This window comes from Elephas maximus, chromosome 20 (genome assembly GCF_024166365.1).
Source record: "Elephas maximus indicus isolate mEleMax1 chromosome 20, mEleMax1 primary haplotype, whole genome shotgun sequence".
In the NCBI taxonomy this organism is placed as follows: domain Eukaryota; kingdom Metazoa; phylum Chordata; class Mammalia; order Proboscidea; family Elephantidae; genus Elephas; species Elephas maximus.
The window spans coordinates 20286335-20308787 of record NC_064838.1 but is presented as its reverse complement, the minus strand read 5'-3'; the positions used below and the strand labels follow the sequence as shown (position 1 = coordinate 20308787).

General features: G+C 40.0%; 1 protein-coding gene across 1 annotated transcript in view; it reads left to right on the top strand.

Annotated features, from left to right (window-relative positions):
• The window catches only part of SHQ1 (SHQ1, H/ACA ribonucleoprotein assembly factor), a 135621-nt gene extending 113409 nt beyond the window's left edge, over positions 1-22212 (top strand). Inside the window, exon 11 of the mRNA XM_049862428.1 lies at positions 20900-22212. Coding sequence (XP_049718385.1) covers positions 20900-21446 — 547 coding nt within the window. The 3' untranslated portion in view covers positions 21447-22212. The remainder of the gene's footprint in view (positions 1-20899) is intronic.
• The last annotated feature ends 241 nt before the right edge of the window (positions 22213-22453 follow it).

Genomic DNA, 22453 nt, shown 5'->3' with positions numbered 1-22453 from the left:
ATACTTAATGGAACTAAGAAGCACTTTCCTCATGTGTGTTATCGTTAACTTTATAGGCCTGTATAATCTTTGGCTGGAAGGTGGACTTCAGGAGTGGCTTAGTTCTGAGTTAGCAGGGTGTTCGGGGCCCATAGCCTTGGGGGTTCCTCCAGTCTATCAGACCAGTAAGTCTGGTCATGTTTTGTGAATTTGAATTTTGTTCTACATTTTTCTTCAGCTCTGTCCGGGACTCTTAATTGTGATCCCTGTCACAGTGGTTGATCGTGGTATCCGGGCACCATCTAGTTCTGAGTTGAGGCTGGTAGAGGCTGTGGTTCATGTGGTCCATTAGTCCTTTGGACAAATATTTTCCTCGTGCCTTTGATTTTCTTCATTCTCCTTTGCTCTGGATGGGATGGAACCAATAGATATATCTACGGTGGCCACTTGCAAGCTTTTAAGAACCCAAACACTGCTCACCAATGTAGGATGTAGAATGTTTTCCTTATGAAATATGCCAGTTGACCTAGATGACCCCCGAGACTACAGTCCAACAGTCCTCAGCCCCATAATTCGGTCCCTCAAGGTGTTTGAATGTGTCTAGGAAGCTTCTGTGGCTTTGCCTCAGTCAGGTTGTACTGACTTTCCTAATATTGTGTGTTATCTTTCCCTACACCAAAGTTACGACTCGGCTATCTAGTTAGTGATTTCCCCTCCCCATCCTTTCCCTCCCTCGTAACCATCCAAGATTGTTTTCTTCTGTGTGTAAACCTTTTTTTGGGTTTTTATAATAGTGGTCTCATACAATATTTGTTCTTTTTGATTGACTTATTTCATTCAGCATAATGCCTTCCAGATTCATCTATGTTATGAGATGTTTTGTGGATGCATCATCCTTCTTTATTGTTGTATAGTATTCCATTGTGTGTGTGTACCATAGTTTGTTTATCCATTCATCTGTCGAGCACTTAGGTTGTTTCCGTCATTTTGCTACTGTGAATAATGCAGCAATGAGCATGGGTGTGCATATGTCTATTTGTGTGACAGCTCTTATTTCTCTAGGATATATTCCTACAAGTGGAATTACTGGATCGTATGGTATTTCTATTTCTAGCTTTTTGAAGAGGCAGCATATCATTTTTCATAGTGACTGTACCACTTTACATTCCCATCAGCAGAGCATAAGAGTTCCAATCTCCCTGCAACCTCTCCAACATTAGTTATTTTCTGTTTTTTTTTTTTTTAATTAGCACCAGTAATGTTGGGGCAAGATGGTATTTCACTGTAGTTTTCATTTGCATTTCTCTAAGGGCTAATGATCTCAAGCATTTCCTCATGTGTCTTATAGCAGCCTGAATATCTTCTTTGGTGAAGTATCTGTTCACATCCTTTGCCCATTTTTTAACTGGATTATTTGTCTTTTTGCTCTTGAGATCATGGGACTGTTTTTAAAACCAGTCTTGAAACCCCTCCAGCTTTTGGGATTACAGTGAAGCACACTTCAGTGAAGCAGTTCTGCTGTCATGTGGAGGGGAGTACAAAGAGATGTGACAAATTTATGAGGGCCACATTTCTATCTCTGCTAATTTGATTTGGCCCAGGGTCCATGTAAGACTCTTTCAAAAATGGAATGGATTGCATGGCTTGTAAACAGCTCTCTGAACGTTGTACCTTTCTTAACCTGTTTATCACCCCTGCTTTTCCACTTCTCAGAGGGATGTTGCTAATAAGACAGATGATAGCTTCTCTAGATTTGGTAAACTTTCACCTACAGAGTCGTTCTCTTACAGTATGTAGCACTGCCATAGCAACCTTGCTTTTTTTTTTTTTTTTTTTAAATATAAAATCAAGTACTTTGCTCTAAAATTGTGAGAAAGAGAGGTGTACAGGCTGTTCTACAAAGTCACTGCTGGTCCGCTAGCCAGTCTCCTTGCCCAAAGCTCAGCTGCTTTTGCTCCTGCTGTACAGGAAGGGAGTTTTGGTATGTGACTCTTCGTCATCTAGTGCTGCTGTAATAGAAATACCACAGGTGGATGGATGTTTTTAACAAACAGACATTTATTCTCTCACAGTCTAGTAGGCTAGAAGTCCAAGTTCAGGGCACGAGGAGAAGGCTTTGTCTCTCTGTGGGCTCTGGGGAAAGGTCCTTGTCATCAATCTTCCCCTGGTTTAGGAGCTTCTCAGGCTCAGGGAGCCCTGTGCGTACTTTCTTGCTGGTATGAGGTCCCCGTCTCTCTGTTTGCTTTTCTCTTTTAAATCTCAAAAGAGATTGACCCAAGGTACAACCTAATCTTATAGATTGGTTCTACCTCACTAACATAACTGCTTCTACTCCTGCCTCATTAACATCATAGAGGCAGGATTTACAGCACATAGGAAAATCACATCAGATGACAAAACGGTAGACAGTCACACGATACTGGGAATCATGGCCTAGCTAAGTTGACACACATTTTTGGGGACACAGTTCAATCCATAACAGTGACTTTTTAGACATGGGGCCCAGCATTTAATCATTTGAAGATTGAAATAAATGATTCTATATATAGTTGTGTACCAAAAGAAAGCCCTATGTAACTTTACTAACATATTATAGTAAGAAGTATTTTGCTTGGGACCTCTAGAGTTTCTTTCTGATAACTTCTTTGGGGGCCTCCATGGCTCACTTTCTTTCTAAACAAACCAAGAACAAACCCGTTGCCATCGAGTCAATTCTGACTCATAGTGACCCTATAGGACAGAGTAGAACTGCCCCATAGAGTTTCCAAGGAGCCCCTGGTGGATTTGAACTGCTGACCTTTTGTTTAGCAGCCATAACTCTTAACCAGTACATCACCAAGGTTTCCTTCTCCCTTTTAGTAGTAGGGATAGTAATAGTACGTATCTCAGGGTTGCTGTGAGTACTGAATGAGTTAACCCATGTAAAATACTCAGAACCTGTCTGGAGTCAGTATTCAGGGCATGTGAGCTATTACTACTGACTGAGGCTGAAGAGGAAGTTTTGTCCCATTACATAGCATCGAAGAAGTGGTTGAGTCTTTAAAGTAGCTGGTTGCTATACTAATTTGACTGTGTTATTCAAGGAAATTTAAAGATTTTATCCCTCTTTCCCTCCTTTTTTTGATCTGTAGTCTGATGTTTTTATTGGTTGCCATTGAGTCAACTCTAACTCATGGTGACACACAACTCACGGTGTGTGCAGAGTAGAACTGCTCCGTAAGGATTTTAAGTTTCTGACCTTTCAGAAGCAGATGGCCAGGCCTGTCTTCCAGGGTGAGTTCAAACCACCAGTCTTTCAGTTAGTAGTCAAGCACTTAAGCATTTGCGCCCTGCAGGGAACCTGTAGTCCTCTGTATCGTATATATCAATGAACCAATGAACATTCATTTTTATTCTCTACTTAAGGACTGGGAAAAAAAAAAAAAAACCCATTGCCATAAAGTCAATCTCAACTCCTGGAAAGCCCCATGTGTTGTAGAGTAGAACTTCTCCGAAGGGTTTTCCTGGCTGTAACCTTGCAGAAACGTATCACCAGGACTTTTCTTCTGTAGTGTCACTGGATGGGTTTAAACTTCCAACCTTTAGATTAGTAGTCGAGCACATACTCTTTGCCCTACCCAGGGACCTACAAGGACTAGAGCTCATAAACTTAAAAAAGAAAAGAGGAAATGGCATAATTGTAGAATTGTTGGAATTGTCCTTCTAAGAGCATTTATTTATTAATCCAATTGTAAAACACAACTGGCTTAATTTTTGTTAAAAGGGTAGGTCTCTTTTGTGATTTTTATCTTGATATCTTTATAACATTTCAAGAAGAGAAGAGTTATTTTCTGCCAGGGTCTTCTACGGGACGGTCAATATCATTTCCTTAAAGAATGGTTTGACACTGCCTGTTGCGGAGCTTCGGTTTCCTCACACTGCATTTGCCTACGCTCCGTTACATCCCAGCCAAGTTGGCTTTGCCACAGGAGTTAAGTAGCATTGAAATTTTCTACTGTTTCTTTCAAAGATTAAAAAATTCCTATTACTGTCATAACAACTGCCTTGGCACAGGCAAAAGAGAACAGCCTTCTGAGCTTGGAAACCGTGGGATTAAGATCTAATTCCAACTCTTCCAGTTTAAGTCACACAAACTTAGACACTTCCTCAAAGCAGCCAATCATAACAACTTCATTTATAAAATGAAAGTGTCAGAAGAGGTAATTTCTGTGTTCCTTAGAAGAATAAACCTCCGGTGGGTCTCTTTAGGCCAACCACCTGTATGTGTCATGCAGGGTTCTTATTTCTGAATAGTCATTTTTCGGGTTTCTGCGCTTATCACAAAGAGAAGTGATGGTAGCCAAAACACAAAAATAGTTTTTTTTTTAATGATCAAGCCATGTAATAAATTTAGTCTCCATTCTAGCATATTGTTTCCTTCCTGGCATCCCCCTGCTCATCCTGACAGTGTTGTTGTTTGGCCTCTTGTTAATTGTTTACATCATACCAAAACCCCCAAACCAAACCTGTCACCCTAGAGCCAATTCCAACTCATAGCCATCTTATAAGACAGAGTAGAGCTGCCCATAGGGTTTCCAAGGCTGTAATCTTTACGGGGGCAGTCTGCCATGTATCTTTCTCCTGGAGAACCGCTGGTAGGTTGGAACCGCCAACCCTTCAGTTAGTAGCCGAGCACTTAACCACTGCGCCACCTGGTCTCCTTGATACTGTACAGTGCAAATTGCAATATGAAATGGCAAAAATAAAAAAAGCTGCAGGATTTCATGAAGGCAGTGAAAGTAATATGGGAGCCATGCTTGGATCACACACACAGCCTCTGACAGTGAGGCCTGGAAGAGTGAGACCAGTTAAATAAAAGAAAATTGTACATTAATGACAGTAGCCATAGGACAAAAGTCCTTGTTTTGCATATTAAAGGACTTATTTAAGCATCACATGATGAGAGGCCCTTGAGAAAACTGATGATGCCCTTGATTTCTGTCTAAAATTACCCTCTGTGGTTCTGCCTCAAAAGTCGAGTTTGAAGTGGTGAATGTCATATGGTGCTATAATATAATTTTCTTAGAACAATTATAGTTACAACTAATGTTTGGGTCCTCCGTTATTTTAAGAAATAGTATATAGTCGAAGTTATAACCTAAATATAATTAACAATGTCAAATTTACTGTAAACTTATTTTTGTAGTTTGTGGTTTTGTTTCAACGTGAAGCCTTACCCTTTTGTCATTATTTACTGTTAAGTTTTACCTCCATTTTAAGTTGATTTATTTTAAGTGAGCTTTTTTTGGTCTTCATTATCCTCCATTAACCCCTGCTACCTATTTATTATAGCTATAGAGGATTTTCAGAAAATTGCTCCACTGATTTCCATGGAGTGTTGTTGTTGGCTGTCATTGAGTTGGCTTCAACTCATGGTGACCACCTGTATAACAGAACGAAACATTGCCCAGTCCTACACCATGTTCACAATCTTTGGTATGTTTGAACCCAGTCTGACAGTATTCTGTTCTGATCCATAAGGTTTTCATTGGCTAATTTTTGAAAGTAGATTACCAGGCCTTTCTTACTTGTCTGTCTTAGTCTGGAAGCCCTGCTGAAATCTGTCCACCATGGGTGACCCTGCTGGTATTTGAAATACTGGTGGCATAGCTTCCCAGCATCATAGTGACACTGAAACCACCACAATATGACAGACTGGCAGACAGGTGGTGGGTCCATGGACTGGCTGTTTTTTCATAACACAGGCCCACAAAATGGCGTAAGGTTTAGTTGGAAATTGAGAGAAAGGTTATTTCATTGGCCCAAACTAAATATGCTTTAAATAACTCTTACCTTGCCATCTGTTCTGTATTAATACAGTAGTTTCTTGCTCAAAGAGATAGAATCTTTCCTTTAATGACTAGCTTAGAAATGGTTTACATTGTTAGGGAATAACAGCCGACAATCCTGTGTTCATGTGTGCATCAACTGGAGTTTGGTTTTCGTGGTAGCTCTCAGAGAAGATTCAAGATATGAGTTTCACTCACAACTTCTACTCAAAGCTATAATGCTGCCTTTTAGATCAGGCAGCATTAAATGTGTTTTGAGCAGAGGATCCTTAAGTTTGGGACCGGTACTTTCCAGTAGAGAGGAGTGATGACTCTGTCATTATCATTAGTGCCCTTTAAGAAGAAAGTTTGTTCCCAGATTGAACCTGAGACTGTGCGTGTGTGTTGGGGTGGGGGTTATCCTTTGGGATTAAAAGGCCAAGTTAGCCAGTATACTCCATTGTCCAATTTGGAATATTTCTTGAATTGCCTCACTGGAGCCCTCTCTTACACAACCAATTGGTGGCTCTAGTGTCAGTATGTCATGCCTTGCTGGTGAGCAGGTTTTGGCAGAGGAAATGAAACCTAGTCAGTTACTACGAGATTTATAGTAGACCTGTTATTGCAGGAAGTGGTGAAAAGTTGATTCATAGTTTGAGACAAAACTCTACAGCAAGAAACAGGATGTGTGCTTTCTCTTTATACCCAGCTTTCTTTTTCCTGTATTTCAGGGCTTCCTGTGCACGTTGTTTTGGCTGTTTCATAAGGTTATAGATCCCCTTCTCTCTTTTTTTTTTTAACCTAGTCACCAAGTTTTTAATAATTGAGGAAATTTTATATCAGCTTAGCCATGTTAAAGCCGTGTACTTTCAGCTGTCACTATTACTCTTTCACAGTAGTTGTATTTATGTTGACTTGTCAGAACGTAGTCTTTAATTTTAAAAAATCCTCTAAAAAGGATATTGTCTCACATATATAAACAGAATGAAAGGATTTTTTTTTTCTTTCTAAATTACACGGTAGGATTGTAGTTTCAATAACATTGTAAGAAAAACCTGTTTGAGTATCATTTTATTAAAATATGACATTAGTATGATCTTAGTGTCATGTCTCTTAAATGCTGAGTTCTCTTCAATCTACAATTAATACATTCTTAATAGGTAGAAGTTCTTCACTTCTGTAGAACTGTAAGTACAGTGGGTAAACTCAGCATTATATGTTCTTGAGTATATCAAACGGTACCGGGTTTTTGTAAGAGCTCTTGTAAAATAATAATGTCATTCGACAAGGCTTTTTGGTATGATCTCACCTGGTTGGTTTTCAGTATGGCAATGAAAAACTACTAACTTACCCTAAGTGCTTTCTGAAATGGTAAGGTCATGTCTTAGCTATCTAATGCTGCTATATAACAGAGATACCACAAGTGGATGGATTTAACAAACAGAAATTTATTCTCCCACAGTATAGGAGGCTAGAAGTCCAAATTCAGGGCACCAGCTCCAGGGAAAGGCTTTCTCTCTGTCTCGGCTCTAGGGGAAGATCCTTGTCATCAATTTTCCTGTGGGCCTAGGAGTTTGTCAGCACAGGGACCCCAGGTCCAAAGAACATGCTCTGCTCCTGGCTCGTCTTTCTCGGTGGTATGAGGTCCCTCTCCTATCTGCTTGCTTCTTTCTTTTATATCTCAAAAGAGTTTGAGTCAAGATACAACCTAATCCTGTAGACTATATTTAGCCTCATTAACATAACCACCTCTGATCCTGCCTCATTAATATCATAGAGGTTAGGATTTACAACACATAGGATAATTACACCAGATCACAAAATGGAGGTTAGCCACACAATACTGGGAATCATGGCCTAGCCAACTTGACACATTTTGGGGGGACACAGTTCAACCCATAACAGGCCATTACAGAAGTAGATTCTAGAATTTACAAGGAGAGACAGACTTAGAACCAACTCCGATTGTACCAGTGGTTGAAAGAACAAAAATGCTACTTTTTCATGGCTTAAATTTTTTTCCCCAAAGGAATAATTTCCCTTTTTTTTGCAAACAGTGATTGCTGAGTTATCTGTGTAAAATGAATGAATAAAAATAAATCCAGCTTTCATTCCTCAGACTATTGAGCCACATTCTACACCAATGATATCTTGGAAAATTTTAAGCACTTTTTTTTCTTAGCATTTTTTGAGGGGAGAGTTCAGAGTGTGTCTTCTGTAAGCTTCTGGTTTTTCTCAGAACTTTATTATTAATTTCATAAACTAGCCAAGTGGTTTTGGAAACTAGCCAACTAGAAGTGGGATAATACGAAATAGAAATAGATTCACTTGATGAAGGTGGTGCAGTTAATAAGGACCACTTTAGACACAGTGTAATGCTAAAAGTGAGTGTCATGGATTGAATTATGTCCCCCAAAAATGTGTGTATTAACTTGGTTAGGCCATAATTCCCAGTATTCTGTGGCTGCCCTCTGTTTCGAGATGGTAATTTTATGTTAAAAGGGTTAGGGTGGGGTTGTACCACCACCCTTACCCAGGTCATATTCCTGATCCAATGTAAAGGGAGTTTCCCTGGGGTGTGGCCTGCACCACCTTTTATCTCTCAAGAGATAAAAGGAAAGGGAAGCAAGCAGAGAGCTGGGGGCCTCATATCACCAAGAAAGCAGCACCAGGAGCAGAGTGTTTCCTTTGGACCTGGGGTCCCTACAGCTGAGAAGCTCCTTGACCAGAGGAAGATTGAGGACAAGGACCTTCCTCCAGAGCCAACAGAGAGAAAGCCTTCCCCTGGAGCTGATGCACCAAATTTGGACTTTTAGCCTACTTTACTTTACTATGAGGAAATAATTTTCTCTTTGTTAAAGCCATCCACTTGTGGTATTTCTGTTACAGCAGCACTAGATGACTAAGACAGTGAGAAACAAACATTTCCCTGAAGGATAAAATTTACGTCAGCTGGTAATAGACATGATTTCCTGTTGGAGTCACACGGTTCATCCCTGTCACTTTCTACTCTCAAAGGAGGATTACCTTTTGCAGCTGACTTTTTTCCTAAGTCCCACCATATGTGGGTATACGCTTTCTGAAAAGAGGATTGCCAGCGAGAGGCTGTGAAATTCCAAGTTTACACTGTTATAGAAGACAGAGCACAATTCATTTATAGTAGACAACAACGAAGATCTAAGTGGGTTCAGCTTGAGAATCGATGTGTTTAATATACTCAGTAATACAAAAATAATGCAATTTTTCCCCCTTTTATTCCAAATCTCTATAATTAAAGGTTACATCTATACTTCATTTAAGGTTGTTAAGCTAAAGATATTAGTCACAGCTACTCTGGAAATTTCAGGGCCTTGTAGAAGTCAGAACTTGCTCGCTTGAAAGATGAGCAAACTGAGGAGCAGTGAGGAACGTGTTCTGAAGAGCCTGGGTATTTAAGGGAGGTCCTGTGGCGGGATCTACCTGTCTGTCGGTTTGTCGTACTGTGGTGCCTTGTGTATTGTTGTGATGCTGGAAGTTCTGCCACCTGTATTTCACATACCAGCAGTGTCATCCACAGTGGACAGGTTTCAGCAGAGCTTCCAGAGTAAGACAGATTAGGAAGTAAGGCCTGGTGAACTACTTCCGAAAGTTAGCCAAGGAGAGCCTTCTGAATCACCATGGAACGTTGTCTGGACCTGCTTGCTTTGATCATCAGGAGGGATCAGTTGCTGGAGGACGACGTCACGTTTGGTAAAGCAGAGGGCCAGCGAGGGTCAGGGAGACCCTTGGAGAGATGGATTGGCACAGTAGGGACTATGATGGACTCAAACATGCTGGCGATCGTGAGGGTGACACAGGACTAGGCAGCGTTTCATTCTGTTGTATATAAAGTCACTGTGCGTCGGGGTCAGCTTGACGGCGGCAGCCATCGCTGTCTGTGGTGGGATAGGAAGAGGACTGCGATTCCGGCCTTGACTGCCACTTAAAAGCTGGATGAGTTTCAGCAGACCTTTTAAGTCCTCTCAGTTTCTGTTTCCTCATCTGTAATGTAACCAAAACCAAACCAACCCGTTGCCTGTGACATAAGGGTAGTAATAAAACTGACTCACGGAGTTGTGTTAGGAACAAGTGCGGTCATGTTTGTGGGACATCATCTTTCCTATATTGTAGAAGCGTTTGTTGTGGTTATTAAAAATGTGACACGCATGGTCAGGAAGTAAAAGCTTTTATTTTAACATTTTTATTCTAACAATTTACAAAGAGTTCCCCAGTTTATGTCTCTTTATCCCTTAAAGCTGTGTGTCACTGCCCAAAGAGGAACCCCTTCAGCGACAAGTATGGTGGTGAACATATTCCTCAGGTGACTGGGCCTTGGGCCAGAGATGTTTTAAACTGATCCACCAACTCCAGATCCTTTACCTGGTAGTCAGTATTTCAAAATACGTGGTGGCGGCAAATGGGCACGAAAAAAGAGAGTGGAGGGAAGGAGTGTGCTGTCTTACTGGGGGAGAACAATTAGGAGTACATAGCAAGGTGTATATAAATTTTTGTTGAGAGACTGACTTGATTTGTAAACTTTCACTTAAAGCAGAATACAAATTAAAATAAGAACAAAATGCATGGTGGTCTACCTTGGACATGATGCAAATTATATTGCATCTATTTTATTCTCTAACTATGCTTTTTTAAATGTCCCAATGTGATAAAAGTTCATCCTGGGTTTTATAGCCCATTGATGAATCATTAATTAACTCTAGCTGACCTTAGTTTTCCACTGTACCCTAGCCAACCCCCTTTTCTGAACTCCGAAAACTGCTTCACTGAAATTGAGTTTTCTTAAGAGAAAGGTAACCCATCAGCGATGGCTGCTGTCCCTGTCTGATTCACCCCACTGTGCCTCTGCTGCGCCCTGAAACACTTACTGTGGTGGTGCTTCCATGTCCAGAATTGTACTTGTGAAGAAGCAGCAGGAGAATAGCATCCCCATACAGAGGTCAGCCATTGGAGGTTTGAGTCCACCCAGAGGTGCACTGGAACTAAGGCCTGGTGATAGACTTTTGAAAAGTCAGCAGAAAAAAACCCTATAGAGCGCTGTTGTACAGTGACACACAGGGAGTAGCCATGAGTTGGAATCAGCTGGCAACTGGCTGTTATTATTGTTTCCTTGTTTATTTTTTATTGTGCTTTAAGTTAAAGCTTACAGTTCAAATTAGTTTCTCATAAAAAATTTATACACCCATTGTTATGTAACCCTAGTTACTCTATCTGTAATGTGACAACATACTCCTCCTTGCCACCCCGTATTTCCCATGTCCATTCAACCAGCTCCTGTCCCTCTCTGTCTTCTCGTCTCACCTCCAGAAAGGAGCTGCCCATTTAGTCTCATGTATCTACTTGAGCTGAGAAGCACACCCTTCACAAGTACCATTTTGTGTCTTATAGTCCAGTCTAATCTTTGTCTGAAGAGTTAGCTTCAGGAATGGCTTTAATTTTGGGCTGACAGAGAGTCCAAGGGCCATGTCTTCTGGGGTTCCTCCAGTCTCAGTCAGACCATGAAGTTTGGTCATTTTGCTAGAATTTGAGTTCTCCACCCCACTTTTCTCCTGCTCCACCAAGGACTCTCTGTTGTATTCCCTGTCAGGGCCGTCATTGGTGGTAGCCAGGCACCATCTAGTTCTTCTGGTCTCAGGCTGATGGAGTCTCTGGTTTACGTGGCCCTTTCTGTCTCTTGGGCTCATATTTTCCTTGTGTCTTTGGTGTCCTTCATTCTCCTTTGCTCCAGGTGGGTTGGGACCAATTGGTGCATCTTAGATGGCTGCTTGCTAGCGTTTAAGACCCCAGATGCCACTCACCAAAGTGGGATGCAGAACATTTTCTTAATAAACTTTGTTATGCCAGTTGACCTAGATGTCCCTGAAACAATGGTCCCCAGACCCCCGCGTCTGCTACTCTGCCCCTCAAAGTGTTTGGTTGTATTCAGGAAGCGTCTTAGCTTTTGGTTTAGTCCAGTTGTGCTGACTTCCCCTATATTGTGTGTTGTCCTTACCTTCACCTAAGATAATTCTTGTCTATTATCTAGTTACTAAATTCCCCCTTCCTTCCCTCCCCAGCCTCATAACTATGAAATAATGTTTTCTTCTGTGTTTAAACCTTTTCTTGAGTTCTTATAATAGTGGTCTCATACGATATTTGTCCTTCTGTGACTAATTTCACTCAGCATAATACTTTCCACATTCATCCATGTTATGAGATGTTTCTCAGATTCATCGTTGTTCTTTATCATTGAGTAGTATTCCATTTTGTAAGTATAACAATTTGTTTACCCATTCATCTGTTGATGGGCACCTAGGTTGGTTCCATCTTTTCGTATTGTAAACAATGCTGCAGTGAACACGGGTGTGCATATATCCGTGTGAGGGCTCTTATTTCTCTAGGATATATTCCAAAGAGTGGGATTGCTGGATCATATGGTAGTTCTATTTCTAGCTTTTTAATGAAGCACCAAATCAATTTTCGAAGTGGTTGTACCATTTTACATTCCCACCAGCAGTGTATAAGTGTTCCAGTCTCTCCCCAGCCTCTCCAACATTTACTATTTTGTGTTTTTTGGATTAATGCCAGCCTTGTTGGGGTGAGATGGTATCTCATTGTAGTTTTGATTTGCATTTCTCTAATGGCTAATGATTGTGAGCATTTCCTCATGTTAGCTGCCTTCTTTGGTTAAGTGCCTGCTCATATCCTTTGCCCGTTTTGAAATTGGGTTATTTTGTTGTTGTTGTTAAGGTTTTACAGTATCTTGTAGATTTTAGGGATTAGACACTGATTGGATTTGTCATAGCCAAAAATTTTTCCTCAGCCTGTAGGTTGTATTTTTACTCTTTTGGTGAAGTCTTTTGATGAGCATAAGAATTTGATTTTTAGGAGCTCCTAGTTATCTAGTTTTTCTTCTGGTGTTTGTGCATTGTTAGTAATGTTTCGTATTCTGTTTATGGGATGTATTAGGGTTCCTTATATTGTCCCTATTTTTTCTTCCATGATCTTTATTGTTTTAGATTTTATATTTAGGTCTTTGATCCATTTTGAGTTAGTTTTTGTGCATTGTGTGAGGTATGGGTCTTGTTTCATTTTTTTGAGGATGGATATCCAGTTATGCCAGCACCGTTTGTTAAAGAGACTGTCTTTTCCCCAATTAACTGACTTTGGGCCTTTGTCAAATGTCAGCTGCTCATAGGTGGATGAATTTACGTCTGGATTCTCAATTCTGTTCCGTTGGTCTACGTATCTGTTGTTGTAACAGTACCAGGCTGTTTTGACTGCTATGGCAGTATAATACGTTCTAAAATCAGGTAATGTGAGGCGTCCCACTTTGTTCTTCTTCAGTAATGATTTACTTATCTGGGGCCTCTTCCCTTTTCATATGAAGTTGGTGATTTGTTTCTCCATCTCATTAAAAACTGCCATTGGTATTTGGATCGGGTTTGCATTGTATCTGTAGATCGCTTTGGATGGAACAGACATTTTCACAATGTTGAATCTTCCTATGCATGAGCAAAGTATGTTTTTCCACTTATATAGGTCTTTTTTGGTTTCTTGCAGTAGCGTCTAGTAGTTTTTTTTGTATAGGTCTTTTACATGTCTGGTTAGATTTATTCCTAAGTATTTTATCTTCTTGGGGGCTATTGTAAATGGTATTGATTTGATGATTTCCTCCTTGAAGTTCTTTTTGTTGGTATAAAGGGATCCAACTGATTTTTCTGTGTTTATCTTGTATCCTGATACTTTGTTGAACTCTTCTGTTAGTTCCAGTAGTTTTCTTGTGGATTCTTTGGGTTTTTCTGTGTATAAGATCATGTCATCTGCAAATAGGGATACTTTTACTTCTCCCTTACCAATTTGGATGCCCTTTATTTCTTTTTCTATTTCTAACTTCTCTGGCAAGGACCTCCAGCACGATGTTGATTAAGTGTGGTGATAAAGGGCACCCTTGTCTGGTTCCCGTTCTCAAGAGGAATGCTTTCAGACTCTCTCCATTTAGGATGATGTTGGCTATTGGCTTTGTATAAATGCCCTTTATTATGTTGAGGAATTTTCCTTCTGTTCCTATTTTGCTGAGTTTTTATCATGAATGGGTGTTGGACTTTGTCAAATGCCTTTTCACATCAATTGATAAGATCATGTGGCTCTTGTCTTTTGTTTTATTTGTATGATGGATTACATTGATTGTTTTTCTGATGTTGAACCATCCCTGCATATGGTATGAATCCCACTTGGTCATGGTGAATTATTTTTTTGATATATTGTTGAATTCTGTTGGCTAGAATTTTGTTGAGGATTTTTGTATCTAAGTTCATGAGGGATATAGGTCTGTAATTTTCTTTTTTTGTGGTGTCTTTACCTAGTTTTGGTATCAGAGTTATGCTGGCTTCATAGAATGAGTTTGGGAGTATTCTGTCCTTTTCCATGCTCTGAAATACCTTTAGTAGTAGTGGTATTAACTCTTCTCTGAAAGTTTGGTAGAACTCTCCAGTGAAGCTGTCAGGGCCAGGGGTTTTTTTAACTGAAAGTTTTTAAAATACCTTTTCAATCTCTTCTTTTGTTATAGATATATTTAGTTGTTCTACCTCTGTGAGTTTAGGTAGGTAGCATGTTCCTAGAAATTTGTCCATTTCTCTAGGTTTTCAAATTTGTTAAAGTACAGTTTTTCATATTATTTGTTATGATTCTTTTCATTGCAGGTGGGTCTGTTGTGATATAGCCCATCTCATTTCTTATTCAGGTTATTTGCTTCATCTCCTGTTTTTCTTTTGTCAGTTTGGCCAATGGTTTATCTATTTTGTTGATCTTTTCAAAAAACCCAGCTTTTGGTCTTGTTAACTCTTTTAGTTGTTTTTCTATTCTCTATTTCATTTAATTCTGCTCTAATTTTTTTTATTTCCTTTCTTCTGGTGCCCAAGGGCTTCTTTTGCTCCTCTCTTTCTATTTGTCGTAGTGTGAGGTTAATACTTTGATTTTGGCCTTTTCTTCTTTTTGGACGTATGCATTTATTGCTATAAATTGACCTCTGAGCACTGGTTTTGCTGTGTGCCAGAGGTTCTGGTAGGATGTGTTTATGTTCTTATTTGATTCTGTGAATTTCTTTATTCTGTCCTTAATTTCTTCTGTAACCCAGTAGTTTTTGAGCAAGCTGTTGTTCAATTTCCATTTTTTTTTTCCTTTTTCTGTTATTGGTTTCTATTTTTATGGTTTTACGGTCAGAAAAGATACTCTGTAATATTTTGATGCTTTGGATTCTGTTAAGGCTTGCTTTATGGCCTAATATGTGGTCTATTCTGGAGAATGTTCCATGTGCGTTGGAAAAGAAAGTATATTTGGCTGTTGTTGGGTAGAGTGTTGTGTGTATGTCTGTGAGGTCAAGTTGGTTGATTGTGGCATTTAGATCTTCCATGTCTTTATCGAGCTTCTTTCTGGATGTTCTGTCCTTCACTGAAAGTGGTGTGTTGAAGTCTCCTACTGTTATTGTGGAGCTGTCTATTTCTCTTTTCAGTGCTGCTACAGATTGTTTTATATATTCTGGAGCCCGGTCATTGGGTGCGTAAATATTTAATATGGTTATGTCCTCCTGGTGTTATTGCCCCTTTAGTCATTATATAGTATCCTTTCTTATCCTTTGTGGTGGATTTTACTTTAAAGTCTACTTTGCCAGAAATAAATATTCCCCATTCCTGCTCTTTTTTGATTGTTGTTCACTTGATATATTTTTTCCATCCTTTGAGTTTCAGTATGTTTGTATCTTTAAGTCTAACATGTGTCTCTTGTAGGCAGCATACAGATGGATTGTGTTTTTTTAATCCATTTTGCCACTCTCTCTCTGTATCGGTGCATTTAGTTCATTTACATTCAGCATAATTATTGATAGGTTTATGAGCTTAGTGCTGTCATTTTGATGTCTCTTTTTTGTGTGTTGTTGACAGTTTCTTTGTTCCACTTTATTTTCTGTGCTGAGTCATTTTTCTTTATGTATTTTCTTTTCATCTTTTTCATTGTTGTTGATTTTGTATTTTCCTGAGTATGTTTTTCTTGTTTTTTATTTTGATGTGAGGATTGTTAGTTTCCTTTGTGGTTACCTGAATATTTACTGCTATTTTTCTAGGTTTAAACCAATCTTTTATTTCTTTATATCGCCTTGACTTCCTTTCCATATGAAAGATCTGTGACTGCATTTTTTAGTCTATCTTTTTTGTTTTAATGTTGTCATCTTTTACATATTGATGTCTCTGTTTCCCTATTTTCAGTGTTCCAGCTTTGATTTATTTTTGTGACTTCCCTATCTGAGTTGATATCTGGTTGTTCTGTCCTGTGTTCTAGTCTTGGGTTGCTACCTGATATTATTGATTTTCTAACCAGAGAACTCCCTTTAGTATTTCTTGTAATTTTTTTTTTTTTTTTGGCTTTTGCAAATTCCCTAAACTTCTCTTCATCTGGAAATGCCCTAATTTTGCCATCATATTTGAGAGACAGTTTTGCTGGATATATAATTCTTGGCAGGCTATTTTTACCCCAAGGCTTTATGTATGTCATCCCATTGCCCTCTTGCCTGCATGGTTTCTGCTGAGTAGTCAGAGTTTAGTCTTATTGACTCTTCTTTGTAGATGACTTTTTGTTTATACCTAGTTACTCTTAAAATTCTCTCTCTTTCTTTGGTTTTGGCAAGTTTGATTGTAGTATGTCTTGGTGACTTTCTTTTGGGATGTATCTTGTATGGGGTTCAATGAGCGTCTTGGATAGACATCTCATTTTTCACAGTATCTAGGAAGTTTTCTGCCAGCAAATCTTCAACAATTATGTCTGTATTTTCTGTTATTCCCCCCCTGTTGTGGTACTCCGATCACTTGTAGGTTATCCCTCTTGATAGAGTCCCACATAATTTTTTAAATTCTTTTATCTGATTTTTCCTCAAATAAGTTGGTGTCAATTGCTTCATCTTCAGTCTCACTAATTCTGATTTCCATTGCCTCAGTTCTATTTCTGCAATTTTTTATTGAGTTGTCTAATTCTGTAATTTTATAGTTAATACTCTGGATTTCTGTTTGCTGCCTCTCTGTGGATTCTTGCAGCCTGTTAAATTTGTCATTATGTTCTTCTCTAATCTTCTTACATTCCTCTTTTGCTTTGTCTGTGGGCTGCTTGGCTTGTTCTGTGTTTTGCCTGATCTCTTGAAGAGTTGTATATATTAATCTTTTGTTTTCTCCCTCTGGTAATTCCAGGAAGTTCTCTTCCTCTGGAAGATTACTTGATTCTTTGTTTTGGGAGCTTGCTGAAGCCATCATATTGTGCCTCTTTATGTGATTTCATATTGACTGTTGTCTCTGAGCAATCAATAGATTATTTATTTAATGTTTGCTTATTGTGTCCTAGTTTCTTATTTTGTTTTGATATGCCCAAATAGGCTGCTTGTTTGAGCTAGTTTGATTATTGGTGCCTTTAACCTCTCATATCCTGTCACCAGCTGGTTAGAGCTATTACTAGGTATGTGAGCCCAGGAGTCCATTTATTTTTCTTGTATGGATTCAGCTCAGGTGTCCAGGTAGTCGGTCACCAAGTGTGTGGTTCAGACTCTCTCCTATAGTCCTAGATGGGCAGGGGTGATTGGTATAGGCACAGGTTTCTGGCTTCAGTAGGGAGTCATGTGCTGAGCAAGGCAGAGGGCTGATAGCTGCCCCAGAGTGTCTGGGAGGAAAGCATGTGCCTGTTCCCTAGAGCACATAGGTGAGTGGGTTTTGCACCTGGACTGTGGGTACCCAATGCTGTTGGCTCTAAGGACTGGGAGGCACCACTTATTCTTAGACCCATGTTGTGGATGGCTAGGTGTCATGGGTGGAGCCACCAGTCCTCAGGCCCCTGATGTGGGTAGGTGAGGACCCTGCTTAATAGGCAGAGTGATGTTTAATGTCAGGAATCATATATATAGCTGACACATTTGAAGTTAGGCTTCAGGTATATACCCTGTTGTACTGTGTTAATGAGGACTATGCTATTGTGATGGGCCCACACAGGTCCGTGCAGGGGTGAAAGGCATTCAAAGTCTGTGGACCCCTTATGCCTGTGCCTAGGCAAAGGAGTTGTGCCTGCCCTTAGCTCCCAGCTTAGGGGAGCTGACAGGTAATTTTTTCCTGTTTGTTAATTTGTTCCCTTTCCAAAGCTGGGAGAATGGCTCAGGGTGCATGACAGGTCCTATTTCTGGCCCAGGGGACGAAGCAATCTCTGAAGCCAGCCCAGGCCCCAGTGCAGAGCAGGAGTGGGTAGGTAAATGGGAGAGAGATTTTTCCCAAAGGGGTATTTTTTGATCCGTGCATTATGTTAGATGCATGTACTTATCTTTTGCCAATTGAGCACTGCTTCTTACTGGTTGTGGAGGGTTGAGCAGACTCCACCATTTAGCCTCTCCCAGTGTGGAAAACACGTCCAAAGCACCACTGCTTGCCTCACCGGACACGCCAGCTGATCTGGCCTGCAGGGTACCGGTTCCTGCCGGGTCAGGTCTGGCAACTTCTTGCTGCTTCTGAACCATCTCTCCCTCTCCCTGCTGCTCAGTCCAGCTCCCCAACTTTGCCTTTGATGTTTAGGGCTCCTAGACTCTCATATATAATCAATTAACCTGCTTTTTCGGGTCTTTGTTATAAAAAGGACCACAAGAAGCATCTGACTACTCTGCCATCTTGGCCCCGCCTCTTGTTTTTGTTTTTTACAGACTATTCTTATTCTAAATATCTTGAGGAAAAAAGGTCTCAGATACATCTAAGCACTTAGATGAAAAATACCATCTTTGTTTGGTAGTTCCCATTGCACCATCCATTCATATCAGCTCAGTTGAAATGAAGTCTCATTTTCCCAATATTATGGAATGGACTATGCCTGCACTTTGACAAATGGCAATTTATCTTGTGAATTCAGTTTGTCTCAAAGCCGCTACGCATTTTGCATAGTCACTGAATCTTAGAAGTTTGGGAAAACTAGAAGCCATACCTTAGCCCTGGTGGCACAGTGGTAAAGAGCTCGGCTGCTAACCAAAATGTCAGCAGTTGAAATCCACCAGCCGCGCCTTGGAAACCCTATGGGGGAGTTCTAATCTGACCTGTAGGGTCGCTGTGAGTTGGAATTGACTCAGTGGCAACAGCTTTGGTTTGCTTTTTTCCAGAAGCCATGTCAGGAGTCCCTGGGTGGTGCAGAGGGTTAAATGCTTGACTGCTAGTCTGAAGGTTGGTGGTTTGAAACTACTCAGAGGCGCCTTGGAAGCCAGGCCTGGTAATCTGCTTCTGGAAGGTCACAGCCTTAAAAACCCTATACAGCAGCTCTACTCTGCACACACGGGGCCACCATGAGTTGGAACTGACTCAGCAACAACAGAAGCCGCGTTAACATGCTTACATTTTCACTCACTGCTGCATTTTTTCAGTTGTCACATCAGAAGATTTTCCTTTCTAGAACAGTATAGAGATGGTGTTTGGAGACCTCAGTATGGTTTATGCTGCCTTTTTAAAAAACAAAAACAAAACAACTAAATGTATTCAATAGTGGAAAGGTTTACCTATTCAATGCAGTGTCATGTTACAAATCTAGCAGGTAATTCAGAGAAAACTATCCTCTGAAATAACTGGCAATGGCTGTCTGATAAAAAGGAAAAGCATTTTGTGCTGCACTCTAACAGTGCTTTTTTCTTTTTCATACGTTAAAATTTTTGAACAGGTATTACATTTATGTGAGTTAAATACAAAACGGTGTGGGGTGCAGTCTCCTTCTCTCCACTCTCTTCTGTCATCCCCCATCTTTCCAGTGTCTGCTGATAAGTACACAAGCAAATACAAATATTTGTTTTTATTTCTTCCCTTTTTTTTTTAATTCCATAAGAAGCAACATATACATATACTGTGTTTGTTGTTGCTGTCATTAAGCAGTATATCTGGATTAGCCCGTGGAGAGCTTCATTCTTGATACAGCTGTATTCTTTTGTATAAATATGCCCTAACGTATTTAAGCAGTCCCATACTGACAGACATTTAGTTATTTCCAACGTTTTTGGTTTTAAAAGCAATGCTTTAATAAATAACCTTGTGCATAAGTCATATAGCAAGCATATGTGCTAACCAGTTGCCACCGAGTCGATTCTGACTCATGGCGATCCCATGTGTGACAGAGAACTGTGCTCCATAGGATTTTCAGTGGCTGATTTTTTTACAAGGAGATTACCAGGCTTTTTTTCCAAGGTGCCGCTGGAGGGACTGAACCACCAACCTTTCGCTTAGCAGTCTGGTGCAGTAACCGTTTGCACCTCGCAGGAATTTACAAGCATATCTGCTACGTGTGCTAAAGTTCTAGAAGAGGGATTGCTGGGTCAAGGGTATGTACATTTTCAGTTGTGAAAGTTACTGCCAAAATCTCCTTTGTAGGAGTTGTACCTATTTAACCTCCCACAAACAATGTATGAAAGCACCTTTTTTTTTTCTGCACAGCTTTGTTAACAGAGTTATCAAATGTTTGTTTTCTTGCTAATCTGATAGGTGAAAAATACATCATAGTATGATTTTAATTTGCATTTCTCTTATTTGGCTGAAGTTGAGTATCTTTTCCTATATTTAAAGGTGGTTTTTGTATTTCCTTTTGTGAGAATTGTCTGCTTGCATCATGGGCCCATTTTTCTGTTGGATTGTTATTTTCTTATCTATTTTTAGGAAGTCCGTTAGGGAGATTAGGCCTTGGTCTGTGATATGAGTTGCAAATATTTTTAACAATTTTACATTTGTCTTCTGATCTTACTTACAATGATTTTTTGCCCTACAGAACCAGCTCATTTTTTTTTTTTTTTTAGTTGGATTTGTTAGCCTTTTGTGGCTTCTGAATTTTGAGTCATTGTTGCAAAGGCCTTCCTCATTCTAGGCTCACAAAGAAATTCTCCAGTGTTTCCTCATAGTACTCTAATGGCCTCCCTTTTTATATTTGATTCATTTGGATTTTATTCTGTTATAGCATATAAAGTATGGGTCCAACTTTATTTTTTAAAGTAGTGTACCCTGTTGTCATCAGGCCATTTAATGAATAGTCCTAACTTTAAAAATATATATGTATATATTTTTTTCAAGGTCCAAAAAATTGGCAGCTCTTGCAGAAGCCTTAAAGAAGGAGTCCCTTACAAAGGCCCAGCTGGGATTAGAACTGGAAGAACTGGAAACAGCAGCCCTTCTTGTCCAGGAGGAAGAAACGGCATTAAAAGCAGCCTGCTCAGTTTCCAGGCAGCAGACACCTTGCTCCAGTCCTGAGGAAAGTGATTCAGAGGAATCGGACAGTACCTCATCCTCCTCAACCCAAGACTCGGATTCAGAGCAAGACGAGCTCCGAGAGAACGAATCCAAGCCAGGAGGTTCTTTGCAGGGTCCCCTTCTCGAAGAAGGCAGTGCCCTGCTTATTGATGGTGGTGGGGTATGCAGAAACATGACCCTCCTGAAGTCTGAGGGCAGTCAGGGTAAGCCACTTGCCCCTTCTTGTGCTCTGGGAAGGTCTGGGCCTCTGATAGAGGAGCTGGGAGACCAACTGAAAACCGCGGTCCAGGTTTCTGAAGCCGAGGGCTCGGTGGCTGGGAACGACAGCAGTGTGCAGGAAAAAGATGACTGGCAGGCACCAATTAATTGATTCCAAGTGGTCTTATTCATTGTCAAGAATCGTGTCAGATTTGGTTGCGTCCATGAATCAGAATTCCTCATTTTCACCCTGTACATTTTTTTAGGATATATAACATTGTTTTTCAGTGAGCTAATGCTTATACCCTTTGCTTTCCTTGTTGCAGCTTTAAAAATAAAGTTTTGAAGTGTTTTTACCAAAGTAAAACAAAGTATGTACAAAAGTAATTAATGTTCGAGGTGAAAATAATAGTTCTACTGCCAGAATCTCTAGAATGTGGAGTCCATTAATATTTTAAATAGCTTTACTGGGAGGTACTTGACTGCACATACTTCAGTGGTACAATTTGGTAAGCGTTGACATGGGTACACCAAGTGACACTGTCATCACAATCAAGATCATGAATTTACCCGTCATCCCCAGTGTCCTTGTGCTCTTTTGTAACCTCTCCCTCCTGCCCTCCCCACGTGTCACCCACCCCCATTTCCCATGCAAACACCGATCTGCTTTCTGTCACTACACTTTAGGTTGCATTTTCTAGAATTTTATGTAAGTTGAATTATGTAATATATACTCTTTTTTTGTGAGGCTTAATCTACTCAGTATAATTATTTTGAGAGTCCTCCATGTGGTAGCATGTATCAAGAGGGTTTTTGTTTGTTTTTTTAATTGCTGAATAGTATCTCATAGAATAGGTTTATCCATTTGCTTATTGATGGACATCTGGGTGGTTTCCAGTTTTGGGCTCTTCCAAATAAAGCTGTTTTCAACATTTGTATACAACTCTTTGTGTTAACATATGCTTTCATTTCCCTCAGGTAAATGTCTGGGAGTGAAATAACTGACTCGTACAGTAGGTGTACGTTTGACTTTTTAAGAAACTGTCAAACTGTTTTCCAGAGTGGTTGTACCATTTTATGTTGCCACTAGGAGTGCATGAGGGTCCCAGTTCCTCTTCTTTCTTCTCATCACTTGGTATGGCCAGTCTTTTTCATTTTTACCATTCTAAGAAGCACACA